This window comes from Phoca vitulina, unplaced genomic scaffold (assembly GCF_004348235.1).
Source record: "Phoca vitulina isolate PV1807 unplaced genomic scaffold, GSC_HSeal_1.0 scaffold98, whole genome shotgun sequence".
NCBI classification, from domain to species: Eukaryota; Metazoa; Chordata; class Mammalia; order Carnivora; family Phocidae; genus Phoca; species Phoca vitulina.
Window position 1 is genome coordinate 1568341 of NW_022589801.1, and position 12268 is coordinate 1580608.

At 41.6% G+C, this 12268-nt stretch overlaps 1 protein-coding gene across 1 annotated transcript in view; it reads left to right on the forward strand.

The window, feature by feature from the left end:
* Positions 1–12268, forward strand: part of VWA3B (von Willebrand factor A domain containing 3B) — a 213728-nt gene that overhangs the window by 103586 nt on the left and 97874 nt on the right. Inside the window, exon 13 of the mRNA XM_032397359.1 lies at positions 5702–5800. Coding sequence (XP_032253250.1) covers positions 5702–5800 — 99 coding nt within the window. The remainder of the gene's footprint in view (positions 1–5701; positions 5801–12268) is intronic.

The window sequence follows — 12268 nt, forward strand, 5'->3', positions numbered from 1 at the left end:
ACTGGGGCACCAATGGGAAGTCCAATCCTGCAACAACAACAAAGGCAAAGCTTTGTGTCTTCCTGCTCTCAACTCAGCAGTATAAATAGAGTCAGGCTCAGCAGCTTCTGCTTGTATACCCCAGAAGGTCACCTAGCACCATTAGGCAGCCCAGAGACGTGCCTTTCCTGGGCTTCCTACAGACAGCACCAAATAGGAACTGAGTGGGAGCTCCAGCAGCACAAGAAGAACAAAGCAGACCAGAATAGGATTGCATGGGGTAGAAAATTAAATTGTCATTGGAACTAAAGCCCACAAACATAGGCTAAAATAAACATGCTTAACTTGAACAGGGTGACTGCCTGCTAAATGACATTTAAATGGGAATAATCTCCTAACATAGTAACCAAATTGTCCAGGACATAAAAAATCACTCATCATACCAAGATCCAAGAAATCCACATTTGACTGAGAAGAGCAATCAACTGATGCCAGTACCAACAGAGCCTCAGGGATCTCTGGGACAGTAAAAAAAGAGGTAATATTCATACCATCAGAATTCTAGAAAAGAGTGTGGGACTGAAAAAGTATTCAAAGAAGTAATGGCTAAAAGCTCCCCAAATTTGGTTGACAACATAAAAACTACAATTCAAGAACCTAAGCAAACCCCAAATAGGTAAAACCAAAGAAATCCATACCATGACACGTTATATTTAATCTTCTGAAAACTAAAGACAAAGAAAAATCCTAAAAATAGCCCAAGAGAAATAACACATAAACTATAAAGGAACACCAATTCAAATGGCAGCAGTTTCTCATCTGAAACCATGAGACCAGAAGGAAGTGGCACAACATTTTTCAAGTGCTGAAAGAAGAGAACTGTAAGCCATGAATCATCTTTCTGTGAAAATATCCTCAGGATTGAAGGCGAAGGAAAATGATGAGAATTTGATGCTGGGAGACATATCCTTAAAGAATGGCTAATGGAAGCTCTCCAAATAGGAAGAAAGCTTGGACCTTCAGAAGTAAAGGAAGAACAGTAGGATGGGTATATAAAAGTAAACATAGCAGAGAATCTGTAACCTTATGTGTTGCTTTAATCATGTTTTATGGTTCAAGCAAAAGCTTAGCACCATCTAATACGGTGTATAATAAATATAGAGGAAGTACTTCAGACAAGGGACCTACATGGAAAGGATAGTTTGAAGTGGTAAACCATCAGTATCAGGAGGCTGTGATAAGTTACACATATGCATAAGAAAATACCTAGAGCAACCATGAAGCCCACTACATAAGGGAACACACTCAAAAACATTACAAATAAATCAGAATAGAACACTAAAAAAATGTTCAAATAATCCATGGGAAGGAAAGGAAAAATAAGATACATGAGAAACAGAGGAAATACACAGAAAACAAAAAATGGGAAGCTTAATTAAATATCAGTAATTACATGTAAATGGTCTAAATATACCAATTACATGACAGAGACTGGAGAGTAGACAAAAACATGATCCAACTCTCTATGTGGTCTGTAAGAAGCTCCCTTTAAAAGTAGCACAGGTTGAAAGTAGAAGGATGGAAAAGATATATACACACTAATTTTTAAAAATCTGGAGTAAATATGTTAATATCACATAAAGTAGACATTAAAGCAAAGAGAACTACTAGAGACTTAACATGATAATAAAAAGATGAACCCAACAAGAGGATAACAATCCTAGCTATACTCGTGGTGAACGCAGCACATACAAACTTGTCCAGTCATGGTGTTATACCCCTGAAACTAATGTAGCATTGTGTGTCAGCTATACTTTAATTGAGAAAAAAGAAGACAACAATCCTAAATGTGTATGCACCAAACAACAAAGCTTCAAAATACGTGGACCAAGACCTGATGGAGTCAAAAGAAATGATAGACAAATACAGCAATTCTACTTGGGGACTTTGGTACCCCAGTCTTAGCAGTTAATAGCACTATTGAACAGTCATCAGGGATTTGGAAGAACTGAACAACACCTTCAACTAACAATATCTAATTAACATTTATAGAATGCTCCACCCGCCAACAGGATACATATTCTTTTCCAACAAACATTGACCATTCACATAAATAGACCATATCTTGAGTCATAAAACAACCCTTAACAAATTTAAAAGAATTGAAATCATACAGTATTGAGTCACAGATGTCTTCTGACTGTAGTGGAATCAAACTAGAAATCAATAACAGACACCATGAAAATCTCAGAACACTTGGAAATTAAAGAACAGGCTTTAAATAATTCACAGATCAGGGGTGCCTGGGTGGCTCAGTCATTGGGCGTCTGCCTTCGGCTCAGGTCACGATCCCAGGGTCCTGGGATCGAGCCCCGCATCGGGCTCCCTGCTCTGCAGGAGGCCTGCTTCTCCCTCTCCCACTCCCCCTGCTCGTGTTCCTGCTCATGCTCTCTCTCTCTCTCTCTCTGTGTCAAATAAATAAATTAAAAAAAAATCTTTAAATAATTTGCAGATCAGAAAGGAAATCACAGAGAAAATTCAAAATTTCATAGAATTAGGGACACAGTTTCTTTGCTCAGTCAGTTAAGCATCTGCCTACGGCTCAGGTCATGATCCCAGGGTCCTGGAATCGAGTCCTACATCAGGCTCCCTGTTCAGTGGGGAGTCTGCTTCTGCCTCTGCCCCTCCCCTCCAGTCGTGTTCTCTCTCTGGCTCTCTCTCTCTCTCAAATAAATAAGATCTTTAAAAAAAAAAAATTTCATAAAGTTTAATGAAAAGTAAGCAAAGCATGAAAATGTGTGGAATGCAGCTCATGCAGTGCTGAGAAGGAATTTAATGCACTAAAAGCCTACATTAAAAAAGAGGAAATGATTTCAAATCAATAATCCATGTTCTTACGTCAAGAACCTCTGGTCTATCTTTTCATGGATGTTTATATAGGAGACAGCCTTGGAAAGTAGCAAAAGGTGGAGTGCTTATTGTCCAGTGTAAAGATAGTATCTAACTCCAGAGCAAAGGACAAGCATGCTTACAGTCCATTATAGAATATTCAGTTTTCCTAAGTTCAGGGTCCCTCTCCTTTAACAGAACCTACTGTGTGTGCAAGTGTCACTTAACCCTCTTCCCATTACCCTATGGGAATTGGAACTCAGGAAACTGGTGCAGAAACCACCCCCTAACCCCGCCGACATTCTGGCTACTGTTGTTGCTGTGAGTAGTAAAGTCCTTTGTTGGTGACCCAGAAGTCTTGGATCTTCTGCCAGCACCCATGTTAGTTTGCAAGTAAGGTAAAATCTCAGGCCCTTCACAGCTTTTGATGTATATTCATGTAAAAACCTGCAAGCAAATGTTTGTAACAGCTTTATTTGTAAATGCTCAAAATGGGAAATGACACAGATGTCCTTCAACAGGGAATGGATAAACAATTTTACATCCATACAATGATGGATGCTACTCATTCATAAAAAGGAACAAACTCTCGATTCATGAAATAGCTTGGGTAAATCTTAAATGTGCTTTAGTAAGTGAAAGAGGCTCAACCCAAAAGGCTACATACTGCGAGGAGGAGGGAGAGGTTGAAGTTCAGCTTCCCCACTTGGACTCTAAGGGGTAGAGCACCTCGAAACTGCTGGGTAGGAGTGGACACAGTCGGGCAGGGAAGACTTGTTACACTTGGTGGGGGTGAGAGTCTTGGCTCACCACTTGGCCTTCTCTGCCACCACCCTGGTAGGAGCGTCAGGGCATTTTATTTTATTTATCCTACTTGACCTTCTTGGGTCCATGGGTTTATGTCTGTCATTGTTTTTGGAAAATTCTCAGCCCTTTTTTCAGTTATTTCTCCTATCCTGTTTTCTTTGTTGTGTTTCCAGTTATGCACATGTCAGACCATTTGATATCATCCCACAGCCCTTTGATGCGTTTTGATTACTCTTTGTATTCATCTGCATTACTGTTTTTTTTTTATTTCATTACTGTGTTTTTGATGTTTAGTGTTTCCATTCAGTTATTTCTTAAGGTTTTCATCCCTCTGCTGAAATTACCCATCTGGTCTCCAGCGTTGTTCACCTTTGCCATTAGAAATTTTAATGTATTAATCACAGTTCCTTTAAATTTTCTTTCAAATAGTTTCAGCATCTGTGTCATACCTGAATTTGTTTCTGATGAGTACTTTTATATCTTGGTAGTATGTTGTTTCTTTCTTTTTAGCATGCTTACTTTTTTTGTTGTTGTTCTTAAAAACTAGACATCACATGTAGTATATAGACACTGAAATAAATATTATTTATGTCTGGAAATGAGCATACCTTTCTTTTTTGGGGGAGAGGCATAAATTTAATCTAATCCAGAGCTGGGCTAGGTTTGAGGTTTGTTTGTTACTGTTACCTCCAGTGCACATTCCCCTCAAATTCTTGTGGTGGTACTTGGCTTAGGGTCGGGGATGATGTCCTAGAGACTTATTCTTCACTGTCTGCTCCGCCCTCAGATTTTAATTTTCCCTTCACATTGGGCCTCAGAGAGAGTCTGTCTCTTTACAAGTTCCTTGCTAGTCAGGGTTCGTAGGGGAGTGCTGGGGTGGGTGTTCTCATCTTAGGCAGGCTGGTGTCCCAGAGGCTCAGGGGTGTGTTCCTCTCAGTAGTTCTGAGCCCAGCACCTAGCTTTGCTCCTTTTCCAGGTGTGGAGGGTTTGGTTTTTCCCCCTGTCCTTCCCTCTGCTGTCCTGGATTTTCACCAGTGTCCTACAGGTGACTGTGTTCCTTGCCCCCCTCCCGCACCCCCCCCACATTCACACATTAGGGCTTTTATTCTGAAGGTGAGATGGAACATAAGAGTTCCTGTGTCACTGTTCTTCCCCAGTTCTGCTCCATGAAGGAGACTTTCTTGCGCCAGTCTTTTCTGTGAGCACCCTGTGGGCTTTATGGTGAAAAAGCCTTCAAGAGAATGCAGATTTCCCGTCTATTGGTGGCCTGCGGACCTTTACCTTCTCACCAATATATATCTGGCTAGCCTCTACCAATTCACCAATCCCCCCAGGCAAACTCTTCTTACTAGTGTCTGCTGCATCTCATGCCAAGGAGCAGTGTTTGCATCTAACTGGTCTCTGCACGGGCCTGTCTGTCTTCACATTTGGGGCCAGCTAGTTGCCCTGTGACCTGAGCACTCTGATGAGCGTAACGAAAGGCATTTACTTGTTGTTTGTCTGGCTTCTTTTTGTTCTAAGTTTGGCAGTGACACTCTGGCCAGTGCTCTATAGCCTTGGGCAGAAACTGCAGGGGTTTTAAAAACACAGTTTCTTTGCTCTACCCCAGATGGCCGATGTTACCATGCTCACTGTTGAATAAATCCCGGTTTGCCCTGCCAGGCTTGTATTCAGACTGTATATGTAAGCTGTGTTGACAGCCGACTGAACAGTAACAGAGTTAGTGCCTCACACAGAAAGACATAAAGATGAACTTGCATTAAGAGCTATGTCATCAGGACAGGAAAGCCATAGTCCTGGCTTCTAGCAGTCCTGGAATTGTCTGGATAGAGGCTTTTCTGGCACACCCAAGGATTTGGCTCCTTGGAATTACTGGGTTTAAATTATTATCTCAACATAATTTTATCTTTTATTTCACAAGTATTTTTCTCTTTTTTTTGGAAGCAGAAAATAAATAACAGTTGTTTGTGAGATTTTTCTTGAGATTCAAGTATGTGCTTGATATCCCTCTCTCTCTTCTTTGTAGATCGGAAGTTCCACAAACACCCTGCATGCCCTGCAAATTGCTTTTGCCGATGAAGAAACACAAGTAATCTACCTTTTGACAGATGGGAGACCTGATCAGGTACTTACCAAAGTTGGGAACAAAAAGGGAGTCACCAGTACCCTGGAAGCAAATGCCGAGAATGGGGTTGAGGGACATTTTCAACTGCTTGAAACAGCTTGTAAAGCTGTTGAGAGAGGTTTCCTTGGCTTAGGGACCCAGAACTGAGGTGACAAAATACACTGAGGAATTCCTTTGCTGAAATGCGGAGGAGAATTTATGTGACAGCAAGTGTTGTCTGGTTCATGTGCCACACACCCACAGGCCTGGAGACCAACCCCATGAAAGGAGTTATCCACCTTTTCATTGAGGACTGGTTTATATTTTGTTACAAGCTAAGAGTAAGGAGATTCTTTTTGATTTTTTTTTCCTTTGGAGACTCCAAATCTAAACATGTCACTGCACAACGTCCTTGGTTTTACCCCTAATTTTAACTTAGTAATCATTTAAACAAAAGCATGCCTTTCTAGTGAAATGTTCTTTGTTTTGCTTAGCCTGACTGGAAAATATTTGAAAAGTTTTAGCGGCGTCTGTTCATCTTCTTTTGAGCTTTGTGAATGAAAGACTAATGCTCTGTGCATTAAATAAACATATGGATTTGCAGGCCAGTACAATGTAAATTAACCACTGAAGTGAATTAGTATCAACTTGCATCCTTCATTGTGAGGTGTTTGCATGTGAAGAGTGCTAGGCAAATACTGTAAAATATCCTGCCTCAAATGGTCCAGGGCTTAAATAGTAAAGCAACTGGATTTTATTACAGCATTAGATTTATGGCAGAGAAGCTATATGTGAAGTGAAATTTTGGATGATTTTCCTATCAACTTCACTATGCTTTCTATTCAAAACCAATTTATTGTGCCTTGCTTATGTTCCATGTGTGGTGCCAAGGTTTGAGGCTGCAAACATGAATAGTATTTTACCCCTGCCTTAGGGGTATTTACACTTTGGAGGATATGCTAGACATGTATGTTTAACTCTGATCTGACACAGGGTGTGGGGTTGTCTGTGCTATGAGATGTCTGGGAGCAGAGTGATGAATATTGCTGTACAAGATGGAGAGAAGGCTGGGGAAGGTTCCACTAAGGAGGGGATATTTGAGCTGTGTCTGGAAAGAGGAGAAAGAATTTTCTAAACAGAGGAGATTACTGGTATCCTGGGCAGAAGGAACAGAGGTGTGGAAATATGTGGGCTGCCCAGAGAAACAATCTGAGAGCAAGGGCAATGACGGAAGAGTGTTGGGTTGAAGCTGGAAAGTTTGGTTGGGGGAGATTGTCCTTGATGGCCACCTGGAATGAGTGGGTAGGCTTTACTACAGTTGGGGGGGGGGCTCAGTGGGGCAGGTGGTCCCATTCACCTGTACTTTAGGCACATGTCAGGTAGGAAACAGAAATGTAGAAGAGAGGACTCTCCTCAGAGATGAGATAATAGAGTAACATCAAAGGACTTGGTGACCAGTTTGGGAGCAGAGGAGGACAGAGTGAGGAGAAGATGGGGCAAGAGAAAAAGGAATCACGATGTGACTGATTTCTGGGTTATAATTATGTTAGTAACTGACTTAAATTTAAATTTGAAGAAGGAACAAGCTCGGGAGTTGCTGGTGGAAGAAGTCGAGTTTGAGCACCTATAGTCCATGGATGTCCAGAGGCCCCTAGAAATATGGGGCTGGTGTTGGGGAAGATGGGGGCTAGAGATTCTGATTTGAAAGTCATCTGGACAAGGGGTCTTTACCTTTTTAATAAACTCTTACTGATTTCACTGTTTGCACTGTAGGCCATTTAGAAAATATAGATAAGCATATAAGCATAAAAAAGAAGGAAGTTTAACTCAGTCTGTGTTATGCATTTTTTTTGCAAGTCATGAGAAATTCTTTCAAAACATCATTCTCAATGACTGCATCATATTCCATTATATAGATTTAATATAACTTCTACCTTGGAAATTAATTTTGTTTATTTAATTTTTGAATAGTAATACATTCACATGGTATAAATTACAAAGGTACAAAAGGGTATGCAGAGAAGATTCTCACTCCTACCTCCTATTCACTAGCTAAGAGGCAATGTATGTTACCAATTTCTTATATCTTCTTTCAGACACTGTTATGCAAGCAGAAATGTGTTTTTATATATTCCTTTTATAAATATATAAATGATGCTGTATTACACACATGATTTTACACCTTTATTAATAAAACAATATGCCTTGAAAATTGCTTAATATATAAAGAACTTCCTTTTTTTTTTTTTATAGCTGCCTAGTATTCCTAGAGATGGACATTGAGGTTGTTTTCAGTCTTTCTGTTATACACTATGTTGCAGAAGTAGCTGTGCACAGACGTTTTGCATATATGTATATCTGTAGCATATAGTCTGAGAAGTAGACTTAGTCCAAAGGTATGCATTTTGATAGATACTGCCACATAGTCCCCCAGGAGGTATGGACCAATTAACACTCCTGTTAGCTGTGTATTGGGAAGGATTCTTGATCCACAGTGCACCATGTACTTCTGAGAGTCTGGAATCTCCCAAGAGTGTATACAAAATGTACTTGTACATTTCTCTGGGGAGAAGAGCCCTCCCTAGCTTTCACCAGAGGGTCTCTGGTCTGCTTAGAGATTAAGAACTGTGGATACAGATGATAATTGGAATCAGAAATATACAGGCCACCTGAAAAGTAATTTATAAACTCCTAGTTAGGCACTTTGTGTTCATATCTGCCTTTTCTCACATGCAGTCCATTTCTTCTGCATTGTCCCTCAGATTCTCTCCAAAAAGCAAATGAATATTTGATATTCGTGTTCTGTGTAGAGGACATTAAGATGTATCACTCGATCTCCATTTCTTTTTGAATTTTCACTGACTTTGTAGGACCTGAATATGTTAAGGCCGGTGCTATTATTCCCAATACTCAGCAAAATTTTCTGCTTGAAAGGACACACAGAGGTGATGTTCAGGATTTAATTCCATAGATACCAGCTTACTGCTTATTTATAAATGTCCAGGGAAGAATTACATAGCAAGATAAGTCTTAAATTAACCAAGTTAAAAGAATTCTAGTAATATTAGTCGTCATTAAAATGGAATTGCTAGGTGTCCTTCGGTGGGCATCTCTAGGTGTGAATGGACACAGCCCAGCACAGTCTTTGGCTGCATTTTGAGGCTTCTTTGAAGTTAGGAACTTACCTAGCAGGAATCGAGAAAATGGGAGTGAGGAAGGCTTCTGCACCATTCTAAACAAAAATGAATGGGTAAAGCTTAATATGAGCTGGGCAAGGGGTGGGAGCACAGAGAAGGCACGGGTGAGCCGCCTGCACAGACGAACCTCCTTCAGGAGAAGTTAGGAGAGGTAGGAGAACCTATCCCTGCTGTTCTTGCCACCCCAAGTTGACATTTGTGGTGAAAGGGTCATCTGGCTGCACGTCTGTTTAGATTCAGAGAGGAGGGAACTGGGGAGAGTCTCTCAGCTATGCTGCTTGGCCTCGTTTAGGGACTGAAGGGACTTCTGTGGGGAACATACGAAGGAGTCCTGGGCTGAGAAAGGCTTCTTCGGTGGAGTGTAGGAGTTACACAGGGAGAGGCCCACTACTTTCTAGTAACAGAGCTACTAGAGTGAGTGGCTGGAAGGAGTCAGGGTCAGCGAGGCTGGTGTGGTAAAAGGTGTACTTCCAGGTTCTGAGTCTCCTCTTCAAAGCTGTGAGGGCATAAACGAGGGAGAGGAATCTGGGTGGGGTACAGGCAGGAGGCCGGGAATGGCTATTTTCCACCGCAGGCATGGAGCTCCTTCTGCAACACCCCCACTCTCTGTGCAGCTCTCTACCACCACGCTGGGTACTAGAACATCATGCCAGTTTAGAAAAACACTACCTAAGGCTGGATGCATGTGGGGGGCTCAGTACGATACACTAACAGACTTTCTCATGCCTGTGCGCTCTTCAGCTGTATGGAATGATGGAAATGGTTTTGGAGCTAGAGACCTGGGTTGGAAGCGCAGCCCCAGCACTGCCCATCTGAATGACCTAGGGCAAGTCTTGTACTGTGAATTTCCTCATCTCTGCCTTAAAGCCAGTACTCCCTACTCGCAGGGTTGCTTTGAGTAAATGAGATGATGTTCCCATGAATGCATTCCACAGATATTTGAGTACCTTTTATGTGCCAAGCACTGCTATCAGTCTGGGATACAGTGGTAAGCAAGATAAACAAGATGCCTGTCTTTGGTGGAGCTTATGTTTTATAGGGAGATAGGCAATGAGCAAATAAATATCTGAAATAATGTCAGGTAGCATATGAACAGATGAAAATGCTACCCACGGTACCTGGCACCCACAGTCAGTATTAAATCAATGTTAATTTCTTTCCCTTTCCAAATACCTCAGCTGTAACTCAGTGTAAGAATAGTTCCTGGCTAAAAGGCTATAAAATTAACAGAATTTAGAGCTAGCATCTCCATTCTGGTATCAGGGGCAGTGGCCAGGATTCGCTGGTAAGAAACACGGATAATAATAGTACCCACCTCAGAAGGTTGTAGAGAGGATACAGGTAGACAGCATGAACAGAACTCTTAGTGCTTGATACATAGTAGGTACTCAGAAATAGAAGCTACGCTGAATTAAGGGGAGGCAGCAGAGAGGGCCTTGCTCTATGCTTGCATTTGACAAGAGGGATGGGGTCAGCTCGTTTAGGTTACTGTTTGGTTAGAAGCACGTGTTGTGATGAGCACTGGGTGTTATAGGCAACTAATGAATCATTGAACACTACATCAAAAACTAATGATGTACTATATGCTGGCTAACTGAACATAAAAAAAAAAAAAAAGAAAGAAACCAGCTGATGGCCAGAGGGGAGAGTAGAGAAAAAGAATGAGAGGTGGAGGTGGGCTTATGAGCAGGGGCAGGCTCAATGCTGGAGCCAGACCCAGAGACTAAGGCTGTGTGTAAGTGGTAGCTAGAATGAGACCAGAACCTGGGAGACCACTTAACCAGCCACTTCCTGGGCAGTGTGTGAGCTGTACAAGGCCAGCCAGTCATGTGTCTCCCTTTACACTCTGCTTTCCCAGGACGTGTAACATAAATATAGGAAGGGTTAAAGGCCAAATGATAGGAACTGGAAGTGGACAATGGAACTGGCTGAAGGAGCCAGCAAGTTGGGTTAATCAAAGAGGGACTCCTAGCAGTGAGAAATGTAGAGGAAGTGGAGGCAGGCCAATCAGAGGCAGTTTCCAGAGGTTCTCAGCTGGGCTGTGGTGGTGTGGTGGAGAGATAGTAGGGGAATTCATCAGTTCTTTCCAGAGGGTTAGGTAATGTAAACATTACCTGAGAGTCAGTACTTATCAAGAGACAATTTTATTGCAAATGAAGGGGAACAAACAGTTTGGCATTGCTTCTAATACTAAAAATTGACTTTAAGTTCCAGACTTACTACTTAAGAGCTTGATGGCCCTAGGAAACTGAATCCTTCTGAGTCTCAATTTCTCCTTCTGTATGTGGGGCCCATACCTACTGGGCCAAGTAGGGTGGCATATTACTGGGGAGAAAAGTAGAGGAGCAGACAAATGATGGATGAAACAATGGAGAGATTTATATTCCTATGGATAAGAAGCCCAGCAGTAGGTAGTCTAGGTTCCAAAGCTACTCACACATGTCTCCAAGAAAACAGGCTTCTTTTTGTATTCATTCTCCACCATCTTTGTTTATTATTTCTACCCTCCTTGTTGCGAAATGGCTACTCCATCTTTAGGCAGTGTCCATTTTCCGTGGAGGGGGATGGGAAGGGGAAGAACATTAGAGTTTTTTGTTTGTTTGTTTGTTTGTTTGTTTGTTAAATCTTTGCCTTTTTATTAGAGAAAAGGAATCTCTTCCCTGGGACATCTGCCTATATCTCAAGGGACAAAACTGGGTCACATGGCTAAGTCTAGCTGCAAAAGAGTGTCAGAAGATGAGTTTTTATGTGTGTGTGTTGTTTGTTTTAAACTGGGCACATTGCTATCATGAAAATAAAACCAGGGTTCTGCCAATAAAAAGGATGAGAGGAATTTATATTAGTAGGCAACTATCCATCTTTCTAACTACCTCACAAGATGGTTGTGAGGATTAACTGCCATATTATACTCTCAACAGAGTGCCCAGCACATGGAAAGACCCTCAATAACTCTCTTCTTTCACTTTGTGGGAGACACATTGACTATGGCCTATCTGAAGCTGGAAAATGCTCTTTTCAAGTAGATGTTTTGGAAGCTGCTTTGAGATCCAGTAGCTTCACTCTGTAGAATCCCAATAGCCAGGGTGTTCTACCCTTATACTTTCAGTGCTCTAAAGTATAGCCCAACACTTTAAAAGCATGAACTCTAGGCTCAGGTGCACCTAAAATTGAGTGATTTGGTTAGTCACATCTTTCTTCCAGATTCTTTTCTCCACCAAATTTGAGCCCTCAGAGGCAAGGGCTGAGTCATTGGTCTTCAAACGCTACCATCTGGCAGTGTTTGCTTTGTTTA